The sequence below is a fragment of the Ahaetulla prasina genome, chromosome 16, assembly GCF_028640845.1.
Source record: "Ahaetulla prasina isolate Xishuangbanna chromosome 16, ASM2864084v1, whole genome shotgun sequence".
Taxonomy (NCBI): Eukaryota; Metazoa; Chordata; class Lepidosauria; order Squamata; family Colubridae; genus Ahaetulla; species Ahaetulla prasina.
The window spans coordinates 11,207,602-11,225,789 of NC_080554.1; the positions used below are offsets into that span (position 1 = coordinate 11,207,602).

Sequence of the window (18,188 nt, forward strand, 5' to 3'; positions counted from 1 at the left end):
GGTCTAGAATGACGGCAAGAACCACAAAAATACAATGCTGTTGATAGCTAAGGCATGGAAAAACTCTCCAACCTGCTCTGGGCTCCTTTTGGGATCAGTTGACCCATCCAACCAAAACTGTCAAGACGTCCTTGGCTGGTCCGCTCCAAAAAGCAGTAGATCCAACATCAAGGACACATGACCTACAGTGATGTCGGCGTGATGCCGCATGGAGGAAAGGGAAGCAGATGCCTATGAGGTAAACTCAGAAGGGGGAAGATCAGGGCTGGGCTGCTGGGGGTTCGGGAGAACCTCTAGCTAAGATTCTCTGCAGTTCAGAGAACCCCCAAACCCCACTCCTGGCAGGCCCCGCTCACCCGTCCCACACCTCCCCCCTTCCAGGAGTCTCCACACGGCCCAATTTGGATACCAGTAAGTGCAGGGCTCGCGTGGAGGCTCGGGTAGGGCGAAAAATGGGCCTACTGGAAATCGGGAACCGTTTCTGGCCTCGGAGCCTGGGGAGACCATTTTCACCCTCCCGGAGGCTCGAGAAAAGCCTCCGGAGCCCAGGGAGGGCAAAAACGCCCCCCCTCCGGCCGTGGTGCAGGAGGCCGACTAAGTCACACCCACCATGGCCACGCCCACCCAGCAGCTGGGCAGAGAACCCCTTACTAAAAGTTTTGAAGCCCCTCCCCTGGCTGCAACCAGTTGCAATCAACTCTTGTCACAATTGGACAATGTGATGCTTTCGTTCTAGACTGGAGTGTCAGCACATTTGTGGGAAAAGCAGAGACACACATTTTTGTGGTCTGGAGAGAACCCTTTTGTCACGTAGTTGTCCCCCCCCCCCCCTGTTCATCACCGGGCAGCATTTTTAAACCAAACTGACTTGATAATTGATTGTCAACTGATAGCGAAGTAGAAGACACGTCAGTGGTGAAGGTCACTTGGTGGGACATAAAAAGATAAAGGTTCCCCTCGCACATATGTGCTGGTCGTTCCCGACTCTAGGGGGCGGTGCTCATCTCCGTTTCAAAGCCAAAGAGCCAGCGCTGTCCGAAGACGTCTCCGTGGTTATGTGGCCGGCATGCCAAAGGCGCACGGAACGCTATTCCCTTCCCACCAAAGGTGGTCCCTATTTTTCTACTTGCATTTTTTACCTGCTTTCGAACTGCTAGGTTGGCAGAAGCTGAGACAAGTAACGGGAGCTCACCCCGTTACGCGGCACTAGCAATTCGAACCACTGAACTGCCGACCTTTCGATCGACAAGCTCAGCGTCTTACCCACTAAGCCACCGCGTCCCTATTTCTCCTCATGCTTAACCCCAAATCCAGACATCTGAATGCATTCAGAGCTGTGGGGGGGACACCAAAACCCATCTAATCCCGACCCTATGGGCCTTCAGCCACCAGATCACCCATTTAAAACTTTCTACAGTCTAGTAGGGCCAGATCACTCCAGAAACTGGCTTGTTTCATACCAAAATACCCTGTTTTCCCCAAAATAAGACCCAACCATAAAATAAGTCCTAGCATGATTTTTCAGGATGCTCGTAATATAAGCCCTTCCCCCAAAATAAGCCCCAATTAAGATTGTCAGCCAGATGGATGCATTTAGTACCGTATTTCCCCCCAAATAAGACCTAAACAGAAACTAAGCCCTAATGTGTCAAGCAAAAATTAATATAAGATCCGGTCTTATTTTGGGGGAAACACGGTAGCTGGCTGCAAATCCGGGCCAAGTCAAACCCTGCCAGTTTCTGATTCAGGGGGCGTTATAGGAAATTCTAAGTTTCTATCCCTCTAGAAATTCAAGTAGTATTTCTCCAATGGCAGGGTTGTTCAATATAGTATTGCAGCCTAACTCTGCCGACTGCCAGCAATTTGGCAGTTCAATCATGACCGGCTTCAAGGTTGAGTCAAGCCTTCCATCCTTCCGAGGTCGGCAAAATGAGCACCCGGATTATTGGGGGGCAGGAGGCTGACTCTGTAAACCGCTTAGAGGGAGCTGTAAAATATTGTTTATACCCTGTTTTCCCGAAAATAAGACCCGGAAAAGAAGTCTAGCATTTTTCAGGATGCTCGTAATATATGCCCTACCCCCAAAATAAGCCCCAGTTAAGCTCGTCAACAGATAGAGGCGTTTAGTATTGTATTTCCTCCAATATAAGACCTAATTGGAAAATAAGCCATAATGGGTCTTTTGGAGCAAAAATTAATATAAGATCCAGTCTTATTTGGGGGGAAACACGATAAGTCTAAGTGCTATTGCTATTTGGTGACTAGAGACTCCTCTAGGCTTGGTGTCCCACAGGAAAACCGACTCTACTCCGGGTCTACCACTGAATAAGGTCATCCAGGGGACGTCAGCGGCTATGCACCCTTCCCATGGGGCCACGTGAAGCCCGTTTCACCCAAGCCCAGTCCCTTCCTTCCAACTTCTCGCTTTACCTCCATCTTTCTTCTCGGCTTCATCCCGGATTAGTGGAGATGTGAGGGTCACCTTGAGGGTTAGCGGAAGCCCCGTTGTGCTACGGATGACGATGGCCGCTTCGCTGGGATGGTGTTCTATGTGGTACTTCTCTTCGGTGAGTTTCTGAAACGATCCAGAAAAACATGGCGCCGTCAAGCCCGCAGGGCGGGGAGAAAAGAGCTGGAGCCCAGCCGAGAAACGCTCGACTTTCGCCTCTGCCTCGGTGCACTGAGCTCAACCGATCGTTTTGCAGAAACTGCAACTGTAAACATTTAAACAACCGCAGCAGCAGCAGCAGCAAAGCGATCCTTTTGAGTGTTCTTCTGGGGAAGAAAATGATTATTTGGGGGTTGTTGTTGTTGTTGTTTTTTATAATGCCTTGCTAGAAATGCTGGCAGAGGATTCCTGGAGCATTCAAGAACAGTCAGGAAAACAGAGTTTAGAAAAAGGAGTTAGCTAAGAATTATTGCAGCGCAGGTATATCCGTGGTCCCTGGAGGCTGCTGAAATAGCCTCCTTCCTCCATGGGCTTTCATCACCGGCCGGCAGGCAGCCCATCGAGTCCATTAAGGTCATCTCGGGCCTCATAATCAGAGGTAGCATTCAGCCGGTTCGTGCAAAGTGGAGATCGCAAGTGGGCCCACCCACCCGTCCCAGCACTATGCCATCTTATTTACGCATGTTTTTGAGGCCGGGTGCATGCGCAAAAAGCACTCGCGCAAGCAAAGCACATGCACGGAAGGTCGGGCGCATGCACAGAAGAGAGCGTGCGCGCGGCAAACCGGTGGTAACAAACGTGAAACCCACCGCTGCTCACAATCCACAACCGGCTGCGGTTCTTTGCACCAGATTGCAAGACAGAAGACACAAATGCAATTCAGGAAATCCATTCCATCCACTCACTGATTTGCCTGTTCATTACACGATTTAACCCCCAAAATAAATGGGGTTCCTCAAATTTTCTATGACTGGAGCCCTTCAACAACGTTCATAACCCAAATATACCTTACCTGGATTTTTCTCAATTTGCACAACCGTCCAATTCGTAAGAGTTTCTTTCCACAGAATTAACCATACTTTAATTTTTATTTAGATCATTGCTATATCGAACTGACCCTAGCGAAAATCCTTTCCAATCTTCTACAATACAATTCACTTAAAAATAAAATTTTTCTCTTAGTTATGCTGACTAGCAGGAACAATGTTATTAACATTTATTTCAAACCCCAAAGTATCTCTCCTCGTTATTTCTAGGGCTGCTGATCTGATTATCTTATTTGATAAGCTACCAAATTGGTCTGCCTAAGGCAGCAAGCAATAATAACAACAACAACAATACCCATTGTCATCGGGGCACTTGGTACCATGTCCAAGAATTTTATAAAATACGTCAAGAAACTGCAGCCTCCTGCAATGACACCGGCGGAACTGCAAAAAACTGCGCTACTCGGAACACTGTACATGTTAAGAAGGTGCTCGGTTGATACCTAGGACGCTGGCAGCAACCAGTACCAACCATCAGCACCAGTCAATGATATTTGTGATGCATTTTTGAATGTTCGGTTGACTGAGTTTCATGTTTAATGAATAAAGTAAATAATAACACAGTTCTGGGCTGCATAAACAGAGGGATAGAATCAAGATCATGTGAAGTGTTAGTACCACTTTATAATGCCTTGGTAAGGCCACACTTGGAATATTGCATCCAGTTTTGGTCGCCACGATGTAAAAAAGATGCTGAGACTCTAGAAAGAGTGCAGAGAAGAGCAACAATGATGATTAGGGGACTGGTGGCTAAAACATATGAAGAACAGTTGCAGGAATTGGGTATGTCTAGTTTAATAAAAAGAAGGACTAGGGGAGACATGATAGCTGTGTTCCAATATCTCAGGGGTTGCCACAAAGAAGAGGGAGTCGGGCTGTTCTCCAAAGCACCTGAGGGTAGAACAAGAAGCAATGGGTGGAAACTGATCAAGGAAAGAAGCAACTTAGAACTAAGGAGAAATTTCCTGACAGTCAGAATAATTAATAAGGGGAACAACTTGCCTGCAGAAGTTGTGAATGCTCCAACACTGGAAATTTTTAAGAAAATGTTGGATAACCATCTATCTGAGATGATGTAGGGTTTCCTGCCTGGGCAGGGGGTTGGACTAGAAGGCCTCCAAGGTCCCTTCCAATTCTGTTGTTATGTTATGTTAATAATAATAATAATAATAATAATAATAATAATAATAATAATAATAATAATAATAATAATAATAATAATAATAATAATAATAATAATGATGCAACAATAACAATAATAATTGCAATTTAGATTTTGGAAAATTTATACAGGTAGTCCTCACAACAGTTCAGTCAAAGCTATGACGGCGCTGAAACAAGAGGCAGAGGCATTACGGGCCGGTCCTTTGATATTTCCAGGCCAACCCGCAGGCCGGATTTAAGCAACCTGCGGGTCGGATCTGGCCCGCGGGCTTGGAGTTTGACACCCCTGGTTTAGACTATTGAAATGAAGGCTTAGGGATGAAACAATTACTGTCTTCCAATATTTGAGGGGCTGTCCCTGAGAAGCGGGGAGGGGGTTGATTTATTCTATAAGGCAGGGGTCCCCAACCCCAAGTCCAAGAACCGGCACCTGTCCATAGCATGCCGGAAACCAGTCCGTACAAACAAGCGAAGCCCCATCGGTGGGATGCAGGCAGCACATGAAACCCCAACTTTCTCCCCTGTGGAAAAAATTCTCTCCATGGACCCAGTCCCTGGTGCCCAAAAGGTGGTGGTGGAGGGGGAACGGGACACTGCTCTAAAGGCACCAGAAGGCAGGGTAAGAAGTAATGGGTGGAAGCTTGTTGAAGAGATTCAAGCTAGAAAGGAGAATCTTCCCGACAGTGAGAACAATTAACCGGTGGAACGGCTTGCCACAAGAAGTGGTGGGGTGCTTCATCACGGATGGTTTTCAAGAAGAGACTGGACAGCCATTTGTCTGGAATGGTATAGGGCCGTGATGGCGAAGCTGTGGCACATCTGTATCAGTGGGCACGGGAGCTCAGCTCCAGCGCACATGTGCGCGCCAGCCAATGGATTTTCGGGCCTTCTGGCCCCACTAGAAGTAGGGAAACAGGCTGTTTCCTGCCTCCAGAGGCCTGGTGGGTGTTGGGGAAGGCCCGTTTTTCTCTCTCACTTGGCTCCAGAACCTCCCTATGAGTCTGGGGAGGGCGAAAATGGCCTTTCCCACCACCTACCCCTGGAGGCCAGAAACTGCCTATTTGCCAACTTCCGGTTAGACAGGAAGTGGGTTTTTGTTTTGTTTTTTTGCTGTCCCCAGCCTCCAGAGCCTCTCTAGGAGCGCATCCTGGCACGCGATGGCAAAAAGGTTAGCCATCCCTGGTAGAGGGTCTCCTGCTTGAGCAGAGGGTTGGACTAGAAGACCTCCAAGGTCCCTTCCAATTGTGTTATTCTGTTTAAGCAGAGAGGTGGACTAGAACAGAACTCCCCAACCTTTTGGACCTCAGGGACCACTAAATTCATAATTTTATATCCCACGGACAACTAATATGATCTGCCAAATGACCAGCTGGGTGGGCGTGGCTAGGTGGGCATGTGACTACGTGGGCGTGGCCAACCCGATGTCACTCACATCAAGGAGACTCGCTGGTCTCTACCCACCCTTCTCCTGCCAGCCACTCCTCGCCTCCCCGGGCTCCTTAGGGCCCCAATAGGAAACAGGTAGCTAAGCAGTCACCATGAGAAAGAGTTGGCAAAACAGCTGGCTCAGTTCAAATTGGATCTGACCAAGAAGGAGGCTCAGCAGAAGCACCTCACTGAGGACTAGGCACATAGGCTTTCCAAGCAAAGGTAACACCTGTGGGATTGCAAGGTCAGGTACCGGTGCCTGGAGGCTCAGCGGGCTAAGATGGTCAGCCAGTTCCAGGACATGATGCAGTCCCACTGGAACGAGGCCCTCCGGCTCTTCTCCACCAGCAGCGCTTCCCTCCAGCCTTTGCCCAAAGCCCCTCACCAGGAGGCTGAAGCCGACCCCAAGTCAGAATTTCTGCCCCCCTCTGACCTGCACAAAAAGACCCCAAAGGGGGAGACTCTCTGCAGCAACACAAACGTTCATTGCACGTATCCGGCCCAGGGGAAGTATTTTCAGTACCCCTGATTTAGTGCAATATAAAAAAAATGCAAATAATTTTTCTGTCGACCACCAAAATTTTCTCATGGTGACTGCTGGACTAGAAGACCTCTGAGGTCCCTTCCAGCCCTAGGTTTCTGTTGTGTTTCTTTTTTTTTTTTTTTTCCCCAGGGCAAAATTTTTTATTTTCCATAATAATTCCCACAATTTGACCAGTGTACAATACAATCACTTATCCAACAATCGATCCTATACTCAAATTATACTCAATCAGGGCTGCTCGACCGCCACTCCCTCCCTTAATCCTTTCTACCCTTCTCATCCTTCTTCGACTTTCCCCACCATCCTTCTCCTCGCTTTCCTACTTCCCTTCCTCTTTCCCACTTCTCACTACCATCCTTTCTAACCCTCTATCATCTCCTCCTCCTTCTCCTCCTATCCTTTCTTCCCCCTCCCTTCTTTCCTACCTACCTACCTGCCTACCTACTTTCTTCCTTCTTTACTCCTCTTTCCTTACCCTTTCCCTTCGGGAGTGGTTACCGAGCAGTCCCGACTTTACACCATTCCAACTTGTTTAATTCTACCATTATTCCTGTACAATGGCAATCAATCAATTTATAATCTTCCCTTCCCCCCATTTCCTCGAGACTTCCCAGAACAGAATACAGGGTATTGTAACTAACAAACATAATCTAAAATATAACATAAAACATATTCCATTTCACACCCATCACACTATCAAATTCCCTTCTTTCTTAAACTCTAATACATAGCAATTCCTAACTTCACTCAAAAACTAATTGATATTTTTTAATCTGATACTTATTTTGAATATAATCAATCCACTTCCTCCATTCCAAAATATATTTTTCTTGTGTACTTGATGTGTTTCTTTCTTAAGAAGGGAAAATATGGGAAACACAGCGCGAGTGTTTTTTGTTTTTTTTACAATTGGAAAGTGAAGCCAGCAGGACACTAACCGTGCATTTACACGGGAGGGCTGGTTTAGCGCCACCCTCCCCATAGAAATAACCCCGCCTTGCCAAGATATTTTGGGTGGCAGCCTGGGGCCGCTGAGCGAAGGGACACCCGACACTCCCATCTTGGAGACAGCTTAACTTGTTTGCTTGCGGAGAGATGCTTTCTGCGTCTCAGCTGAAAGAGTCACAAGGACAATTGTATCTCCTATCTGGTGCAGGATTTTTAGAGGGCAGGCTTTTGAGCAGTGGGCAGCAAGGGGGGGAGGTGGTCTGCCCTTGCTCAGCTCAGGAAAGAGCACCTTGCCAAGAAAAACGGCTTCCAACAACCGGCAGCAAAAAAAAAAAGGGGGGGGAGAAGGGGGGAGAGACACTGGGAAAAAACACAAAGAAATCTGCACCGTTTTCTCTCACCTTCCCTTGAGATTAATCTTGTTACCGAGAAAAATGGATGCAGGTTTTTAAACTGCCCCAGTTTTTCCTCGGTTAAGAAAAAAAAATAATACATTGGGAAACAGGTATTCAGCCGGTTCAGGCGATCCGGTAGCGGTAACTCACCCACAGTGGTGGGATTCAGCCAGTTCGCACCTATTCGGGAGAACCAGTTGTTAACTTTCTAAGCAGTTCGGAGAATTGCCGGTGAATAGCGCAGGCTGGTAATGCCTGTTATTAAGAACACAAAGCCTGTTATTAAGAACACAAAGCCTGCAATTACTGCAGGTTCGAGCCCGGACCAAGGTTGACTCAGCCTTCCATCCTTTATAAGGTAGGTAAAATGAGGACCCAGATTGTTGGGGGGGCAATAAGTTGACTTTGTAAAAATATACAAATAGAATGAGACTATTGCCTTATACACTGTAAGCCGCCCTGAGTCTTCGGAGAAGGGCGGGGTATAAATGTAAACAAAAAAAAAAAACAGTTATTGGAAGAAATCTTATTTTGTTTTTTTCCACTTTACAAGGCTAATCCTGTAAGGAAGGCAGAAAGGAAACATTCTGGTGGTAGTTCTAGCCTAATGTTTATTGCCTTGCTTACAGAAACTGCCTCTCTGGTTAACCCTTAGTACATTGTAACAGCTAAGGTGAAGTGCCCATCGACGTGAGTGATGTTGAGTTGGCTACACCCACAAGGTCACATGACCACTGAGCCACACCTACCCAACTGGTCATTAGGGCAGAGAACTGGTTGTTAAATTATTTGAATCCCACCACAGCTCACCCGGACATAATGCCATCCTATTTAGCCACATTTTTGAGCCCGGGCGCATGTGCAGAAGGAGCAAGCAAAGCCCATGCACGGAAGGCCGGGCACATGCGCGGAAGGCGCATGTGCAAGCAGTGAGCATGCGGAAGGCTGGAAGGAGCGCGCGCACGAGCGAACCAGTGGCAAGAATATGTGAAACCCATCTCTGCTGAGGAACATTTCTTCTATGCCCAGATCAGCGGTGGGTTTCTACCAGTTTGTCCCGGTTAGGGTGAACCAGTAGTGGCGGCCGCTGGAGGCTCCGCTCACCCGCCCGGACATCATCACGGACGCTCTGCGCATGCGCAGAAGGTTCTGTGCATGTGCAGAAGCACCCCACACGCGCGCGCTCACAGTTCTGAACTGGTAGCAAGCGGAACCCACTAATGGCCCAGATTGTTGTGACCTAGGCCCAAGTAGGTAGTAGGAAACTCAGTCCGTGAAAAAACAAACAAACTTTATTCGAATAGCTGAGAATTACTTCATTCCCAGCGTCGTTCAACTAAATTAAAACAAATTCCTCCCAACATAAATTGCTCAGTCCTATTGCAAACCTTGGTCCAATTAGGCAAACTGCCAAAGGCCTTTCTTGGCAAACGTTCAGAAGATGCCGATACGAAACAAATGCAACAAGACAAAGCTATCAAAGTTGTTTTCCGGCAAAGAGCCCAAACGTTGCTGGTCTTTTAAGCCTTATGGGAGGGACCAATCATCTCTTGGCTGTACTCCCGAGTCATCCTCTTTGCTTGAGCTGCTCTTGCCTTCTGGCAGCTCTTCTCATGCGTGCATGAGGAACACTGCCTCACTACTGTCAGCCTCTGGAGTCCGCACATCACTCCCTGATGGCCCTGGCCTCACCTCTGCCTCATCGTTGTCCGATGCCGTTGCCAGCTCCGCAGGCTGCTGACAGACCACAACACAGATAATATAAAACATGGAACAGCAACACTCAGGGATTAATTATAAATGTGGGCTTCTTGAGTTTGACTCACCTGGATTTGGACAGGTAGATTGTCTTTGACGAGGGATAAGAGGGTCTCTGTGGGCTTTTCTTTGCACATCAGGACCAGTTCCAGGTCCATGTCGTCCTTTATCAACAAGCCTTTGGCCACCAAACCAATCCTCATCACGCCGCACAAGATCCGGCCACCTTGCTCCCTGGGGAAGAGGAAATGTCATTATATTGATTGGTTGCACCGCCAGCCAGATGTTTAGACTGGATTTGGCAGATTTTGGCCCACCTATGGAGACCTTCCCAAGGACCAGGGGTAGGCAGAGGTGAACCTTTTAATGGTGCCGCAAGCTTCTTCGCAGGATGTAAGCTGTTCCAAGCAAAGTTGCCTGCTGCAATTGACCAATAGGGATTTTGTCAATGCCGGTGGTAATTCAAATAATAAATTACAGATAGTCCTCGACTTAGGGTCACAATTGAGCCCAACATTTCTGTGGCTAAGCGAGACATTTGTTAAGTGGGTTTTAACCCATTTTATGACCTTTCTTGCCGTAGTTGTTAGGGGAATCACTGCAGTTGTTAAGTTAGTAACCCGGTTGTTAAGTGAATCTGGCTTCCACATGGACTTTGCTGGTCGGAAGGTTGCAAAAGGTGGTCACATGACCTCGGGACACAGCAACGGTCATAAATATGAACCAGTTGCCAAGCACCTGAATTTTGGTCACGTGAGCATGGGGATGCTGCAAAGGTCATGTGGGAAATGGTCATAGGGACACAATTTTCAGTGCTGCCGTAACTTTCAACAGTCACTAAATGAACTGTTGTGAGTCGAGGACTACCTGTAATTATGGTTCACTGCACAGTCTGCAGTTATTTAGACTGGGTCTGGCATTTTTGTCCACCTACTGAGACCTTCCCAAGGACCTGAGAAAGGCAGATGTTGATGCTTGAAGGTTTTAAATGTCTCCTTGCAGGATGTAAGCTGGTCCTAGCAAAGCTGCCTTCTGCAATTGACCAACGGGGATTTTTGTCAATGCCGACGGTGCTCATAACAGTACTCGGGATTGCACCAAAGATTCTCATGACTACGGATGCCACTTCTGCTTTCTTTTGCCACAGTCTTTCTACTTCGGCTTGCAATTATTATTATTATTATTATTATTATTATTATTATTATTATTATTATTATTATTATTATTATTATTATTATTATAGCATTTTGCACCAATCTGCTTGGCACTCTTAAGCCCAAAATGCTTGACAAGGCTTCAAACTCTGCAAGGCTCCAGAGCATGCAGAAATGTGAACGCCAGACTGTTAACTCATTAGAGCAGCTGCTTTGACTTCCAGAGTGTAACACAACTCACACCAAGACCATTGTGTCCACAGCTCAGTGACAACCGGTGGCTGGGATTTCAGAAAATGCTCGGCCGGCAGCTCAGCTCAGCTCACTCTCTCTCTCTTTCACACACACACACACACACAAACACACCGAGCAGCTGAAGGGCAAATGGAAGCCGACAGAGGCTCTTACGCAGAGTAGCCTCTTCAACCAGGCAGCTGCTGCCTCTGAAAATCCCACCGTTGATGTAAGGACACGGCACAGCTGGGCCACATAATCTACCACGTCGCCGCTTTTTAACCACTAATAAATTTTGCATTTAAGGCTCCACACCATCCTTCTTCGCAGTCACTGTCCCTTTTCTGCTCCAGAAAATCTGGGATATGTTTCCTCCCCCCGCCCCTTCGTCTTTCTTGTGGCAAGGAAAGCTTGCACTGGAAGGAAGGGAAGGGGACTTTGACTCATTGCAGGTGCTCTCTCTTTCTCTCTCTCTTTAAAAAAAATGTGGAGAATGGATGGAAAGAGCAACCAGAAGGAAAAGTAAATTAGGGACAAGAGGCGGAATATCAGCACCGACACCATGGAATTTCCCTGCATGCTTCCCAACAGTCAACCTGCTCATTTTGGGGAACATCTGGCCAAAAGCGCTTATCCATCCGTCAAAGAAAACAGCACCCCAAATTTAGCACAAGCTCATGTAAAAAAAAGTAAAAATTCAGCATAAAGAGGCTCCTGGAGTTTGCACCATTGGCAGCTGTTAAAAATGTAATCACAATCTCCCACGAAAAGAGATGGCAAAGGGAAAGGAAGTCGCACGCTCAACGAACAACCAAAAGAACAACTTTTGTCCTTATTAAATTATACCATTTAAATAGGAGCCAGCCGTGTGCAGCAGCTTCCCAAAAAGCCAACCCAGTACTAGGCTGCATCAACAGAGAGATAGAATCAAGATCACGTGAAGCGTTAATACCACTTTGTTAAGGCCACACTTGGAATTCTGCATCCAGTTTTGGTCGCCACGATGTAAAAAAGATGTGGAGACTCTAGAAAGAGTGCAGAGAAGAGCAACAAAGATGATTTAGTGGACTGGAGGATAAAACATATGAAGAACGATACCCAGGAACTGGTTATGTCTAGTTTGATGAAAAAAAAGGACTAGGGGAGACATGATAGCAGGGTTCCAGTATCTCAGGGGCTGCCCCAAAGAAGAGGGAGTCAAGCTATTCTCCAAAGCAGCGGAAGGCAGGACAAGAAGCAATGGGTGGAAACTCATCAAGGAGAGAAGCAACTTAGATCTAAGGAAAAATTTCCTGACAGTTGGAACAATTAATCAGTGGAACAACTTGCCTCTGGAAGTTGTGAATGCGACAACACTGGAAGTTTTTAAGAAGAGATTAGATAACCATTTGTCTGAAATGGTGTAGAGTTTCCTGCCTAGGCAGGGGGCTGGACTAGAAGACCTCCAAGGACCCTTCCAACTTTGTTATTCTATTTCTATATTTTCATTTCTGGTCTTCCTTCCCAACTTCCTGGCGATGCCTCCTGGCTATCTCGCGCTTTAACGACGCACAGATTTCTCTTCATCAAGCAGCTTCAACTCTCCCCAAACGCCAGGAAAATGTCTTGGTTAAGTTACCTGATCTCATATAAGAGCACAGAGCAGACTCAAACACCCACACCTCCAGATGGGACGCACATCTCAGGGTTCAAACTTTTCCAGCGCTGGGGGAATCAGGAGATTCAGGCAGTTCGAAGGAGTAGAAAGGTTTATTGCAAGCTTAAAATCTCTCTGCAAGAATCTGAACTACTAACCAGGTCAATGAAAAAGGGCGGTAGATAAAGGCGGAAGGAATTCAAAATGGGTCCCGTGTTTGCGCGGGGAACCTCAAGAGCCGGTTTAATGTCAACTATCCAGTTGGCAAATCCAGAGAAAGAAATTCCTGCGACATTATTTTACCAAAGAGTATAAACTTTACTGAATTGAATCCACATTGACACAGAAGAAGCAAAACCAGCTCTGAGCTTCCCGCGCGAACGCACGCATAGTTCATTTCCCCTTTCCCCAAAAGGCCACCCACAGTCCACCAATCACTTCTGTTCATTTCGTTTTGGGAACCAGCAGATCACGCTGTGGCATCTGCTCTGGGTGTCTTGAGGAGGGGAGCAATGTCTCATACTTGAAGGCCATTCCCCCCCATCCTTGTTTTCCAATCCATAACCCTCATTCTTTGTCCACCTGTGAGCAAAGCAGAATATAGGTGAAAGTTTGAGTCGGTCTTGACAGTGAGCCAAACTTTCCGTATTTTTCGGAGTTTAAGGCGCACCGAAGTATAAGACGCACCTTAGTTTTTGGGGAGGAAAATAAGAAAAAAACTGATTGGTAGGTGGATCCTCCCGGAATACCCCCAATCAGCTGTTCCCAGAGGTGAATTTTCGCAAAAGGTTCCTTGGTTGTGAGCTCTGTGCCTTGCTTTTTTTTTTTGCTTTTTTTTTCTGCCTCTGAAACTCCATCCCGCTACCGGTTTGACCGAACCGGATAGCACCGCCTGGATTTCACCCCTGCTCCCATTGCATTAACTTTCAAAATAAGTTACTCCAGGAATGTAAGAGGAAGTTCCCAGAGTTAGAAGGCTGCACATGTGCAGAGAGAGAGACCCAGAATGGCATTGCTGCAACCGCAGGTTGTCGATAACGACTTCAGATTCGGCGAGATTTCCCTGGACAAATGCCCATGCGGACGCTTCAGAGGGGCAAGGGCATTCCCCACCCCCAGCCTCTTTTGGACGGCGTGACATCGGCGCCATTAATTACAACTCAAACGGGCAGGGGGAGGTCAGGAGTGGAGAGAAGTCAAGCAAATTGGTGCTTTGGGACTCCTCGGATAGCCATCAGCAAATCCATTTCATCCTAAGCATAGATTACTTGTTTTGCGCCATTGACTTTCTATCTCCCGACAATTCGTTGTGTGCACGCATCGATGGCTGCACCGCGCGTCCAGCCCCAAAGCCCCAAAGTCTGGTCTGTGGGCTTTAAAAAGAAAAAGAAAAAAGGTAAGTAAAAAAACAACCGCCAAAAACTCAACAAAGTGGACCGGCTGCTCTGACTGTTTTTCCAACTGACCTGGCTGAGAATACAAAGCTTTCCACTTCGAGGGAAGAGAGGTAGAACTTCTAGGTCAGTGATGGCGAAATTTTTTGTGCCAAAAAAGTCACAAGAAAACATCGCATCTGCATGCGCTTGTCCAGTAAAACAAACTTCCAGGTTCTAGCGGTCATGCGTGTCCAATGATCAGCTGGCCGGCGCACATGCGCAGGCTGGTTTTCGGCAATACTCCACGCGCGAAGGGGTTGCGCTCTGGAAAAGCCGAACTTCCGGGTTCTACTGCGCATGCACACATGGCAATTGTCTCTGCGCCCCCCAAGCCGGGCCTCCTGCCAGAAAGTGACTTGGAAAGTGAGGGGGAAAGGCCATCAGGACTTACCTCGGGAGCACTGGCTTCCCTGGCTCAGCTCCAGGAGCCAGAGGCAGGCCAGGTGGAAGAGATAACGAGGCCTCCATCCCCTAACTCTTTCCACCCCCCAGGCCACGCCTCCAGACCCAGCTGATGGCAATCAGGCCTGGCTGGACCCTAGGTTTCGTAGGCAGGAGAGGCGGGAAAAACAGAAGCAGGGGTGGGGCAGGCCTAGGAAGCGCTGGGTCACGGAGCCACACCCCCACAGGATATAAAACCAGCGAGGGCTGCTATGCCTCTTTGTAGCAGGCAAATCAACTGCTTAACTAGAGCTGAAATACTGTTTGTTCCTGGGTGACTCATCGGCATCCAGGGAGATAACAGAGTCACTTGGCAGACGCTCGCTATTTTGCTACCAGAGCTGATAGTGCTGGCTAATTAAGCCATCGCTCGGACGGAGGCGAGGGGGGACAGAACAGCAATCAGCTGGCCAGCGCGCATGCAACACACTTGTTTTTAGCACTGCCGTGCGCACAAAAGACAGCTAATTGTCACGCGCGCATGTGCGCCAGAAACCCAGGAGACAAACAGGCAAGGCTGCGCGTGCCGGGCGACATGGCTTCATGTGCCACTTTGGCTCGCCAGCACGCTTCTAGGTCCATGGTGTCATGACCCAGGCCCAAGTAGGTAGCTTCCTTCCTGTCAGGACGACTATTCCTGGCTAATCCAGGTGGAGATTTTTAAGCTCTCCTATGACAGCTCATCTAGCAGAGCCCCCACCCCACCCCACGCCAGCCATGTCAGGTTACATGTTTGAACTCCACCGACTTGGAATTGAGCACCAGATGCTACTCAGCAGCCTTCCCTAAATCGTCTCCCTCAGCCGGCCGGTCTCGGCCTTATTTAACCCGGAGACTCCTCAGCCGACAGCTGCATGTCCTCGGAGAACATGAGGCAATTGCCCCCCTTGGCAAGGACTTGCATTGCCAACCCTCCTTGCTCACTGACTCTGGAAGACAGGGATGGATCAGCTCCTCTCTTTCTCCACAAACTCTGGCCGAGGAGACCTCAAGACTGTGGAAGGAGCTACAAGATGAGCCGGTTACTCAACCCTGGTTCTTTCTTGGTCACAGGGAAGAAGAAGAGGGGAGATCCTGTCTTCTGCCAGGAAGATGACGTCCCTGATATTCTCCATGCCAATAAACCTTCCAAGCCGAAGTAGATCACCGCGCCATGAAGGGATAATTGAGAACACGGGTGGATAAAAATCGATGTTGTTTTTTTTTAAAAAAAAGATAAAATCAGATTTTATTTAAATCGGATTTTTTAAAAATCAAATTTATTTTAATAAAATGCTTTTGGAGTAAAAAAAACTATCTAAATATAGTTTTCTATGTAAGATACATTAATAATTTAGTTTATTCAGCATGAAATTGGAGCTTAGTTATGTAGCATGAGGTTCTATATTCTGCAATATTGGGACTGTAGGTGAGTTAACTGTGGGGCCGCTGCGGGACGAGAGATGACAGCTGCTCTTTAAATAATTATGATTTAAATCGATTTAAATCAAGCCTTTTTACTAGTGATTTCAATCAACCTGATTTCAATCGAATCAACCCTGATTAAGAAGATAACTAGACTGTGCAGAAATGGGTAGACTGGCATTGAAAATTAAGCAGAAAGACACAGACTATTACCAAAGATACTGTAGGTTCTACTTTACCAGTGGTTGGAAAAAAAGGAAGTGGAGATTAAGAATGTAATCAGAATGGTTAAGCAAATTAAATACCCAGACAACACGATGTTTATTAAGCACTAAGAAATGTAATCAATAAAAAAAAAATCAATAAAATCGGAGGGGAAAAAAAAACATTGCAGAAGGAGCTACAAGATGAGCTGGTTACTCAAGCCCAATCCTGGTTCTTTCCTGACTACAGGAAAGAAGAGGGGAGACCCTGTTCTGCCAGGTGTTGGCCTGCTCTCGGGTTGCCATAGGCCAGGGGAGATGGGAAACTGGGGAAATGGCACAGCAGCCAAAGACAGATGCACATTCCATGCTTATCTCTCTCAAGGCTGTATCCCAGGGTTACCTACAGCAACCAGAGGGGAGAGACCTCTACAACCTGGGAAATTGCTCTGTTGGCGAATGTGATTGATGACACAGCGGGGGGGGGGCGGGGGGGAGAGGAGAAACAGGTTCATAATTGGGACGTAAATTACGTAGGGTCAGAGCTGGCTTTATTTGGAAGTGTGCTGACATGACGCTCCTAATAAATAACTGGATTTCTTTTGAAGCTTGGCTCAAGGCTCATGATTTAATTAGGGCATCCGGTCTGGAACCCTGACACCAGGAAGATGGATGTCTCTGTGTAATGTTCTTCCCTAATATTCTCCATACCAACAAACCTTCAAAGCCCAAGTAGATCACCCTACTGAGGTGTGCATGGAGTAAAATTTCCACCCAGCACTAGATGGTGCATCTCAAGGATTTTAGCTAAAATGTAAAATGGGTCAGCCCTCGTTTTGTCCACTCACTTGCTACTCCGGCCCTCCGCCGTTTCCTCTTTGTCCTCCAAGCTACCCTCCACCCGAGAAGACTTGCTTGTCTCGTCCATCCAATCGGAGACCTGCTTAAGAGCACATTCGACGGTGGAAACCATGTTCTGGACGGCTTCGAGTTCTTCCGGAGACGGATAAATCGTTGAATGCTTCATCATCACATGCCGGTCATCGTTAGCAAACGATCGGATTGATCTCTGTGGGGAGAGGCAGGAAGGAACCCAGGTCAAGGTGAGATTCCCCGAGATGACAGAGAGAAACCAAGGAGGCAAGACAACAAGATAGATCCGTGATGGCGAAACTATGGCACGCATGCCAAAAGTGGCATGCAGAGCCCTCTCTGTGGGCACATGTGCCATCGCCAGCTGCTCTTCTGGTTTCCGGCGCACATGACTGCTGGCCAGCTGATCTTTGCAGGCACCAGAGTGCGGGAAAACAGCCTGAAAACGGCCAAAAACCAGGCCATTTTTGGGCCATTTCTGGGTGTTTTTCGGGCCCGGAAAACAGCCCAGAAAACAGTCGGAAAAGGGCCCCCCAAAAAAGCCAGAAAATGGCCTGAAAAACAACTGGGTTGGGCCTCCGTGGCTCAGACTGGTAAGACAGTCTGTTATTAATAGCAGCTGCTTGCAATTACTGCAGGTTCAAGCCCCACCAGGCCCCAGGTTGACTCAGCCTTCCACTCTTTATAAGGTAGGTAAAATGAGGACCCAGATTGTTGGGGGCAATAAGTTGACTTTGTATATAATATACAAATGGATGAATACTATTGCTTGACATAGTGTAAGCCTCCCTGAGTCTTCGGAGAAGGGCGGGATATAAATGCAAAAAAAAAACAAAAAAACCCTGGAAAACAGCCCAAAAACAGTCAGAAAGCCTGAAACAGCCCAAAAAACATTCATTAATTGAACTGTTGTAAGACGAGGACCAGCTCTGTCCCAAACTTGGGTTCGGATGACTAGAACTTGTAGGCAACCCTCTTTCCTTCCACCGGAAGGAATAATAACATCTGGAAAAGCCAGAGTTTGACCAAATCAAGGACTTAATGGTGTCCTGAAAGCTATATGTAAACACATACA

General features: G+C 47.4%; 1 protein-coding gene across 8 annotated transcripts in view; it reads right to left on the bottom strand.

Annotated features, from left to right (window-relative positions):
• STRBP (spermatid perinuclear RNA binding protein) overlaps positions 1–18,188 on the bottom strand; it is a 79,240-nt gene that overhangs the window by 34,670 nt on the left and 26,382 nt on the right. For all 8 annotated transcript variants that reach the window (XR_009152294.1, XM_058159262.1, XM_058159265.1 and 5 more), the window contains exons 3-5: positions 17,089–17,309; positions 9,801–9,966; positions 2,431–2,575 (exon numbers count right to left, since the gene is read on the bottom strand). Coding sequence is in view for 7 of the 8 variants with exons in the window: in XM_058159262.1 (XP_058015245.1) it covers positions 2,431–2,575; positions 9,801–9,966; positions 17,089–17,309 (532 nt within the window). In the remaining variant the exon portion in view is untranslated. The remainder of the gene's footprint in view (positions 1–2,430; positions 2,576–9,800; positions 9,967–17,088; positions 17,310–18,188) is intronic.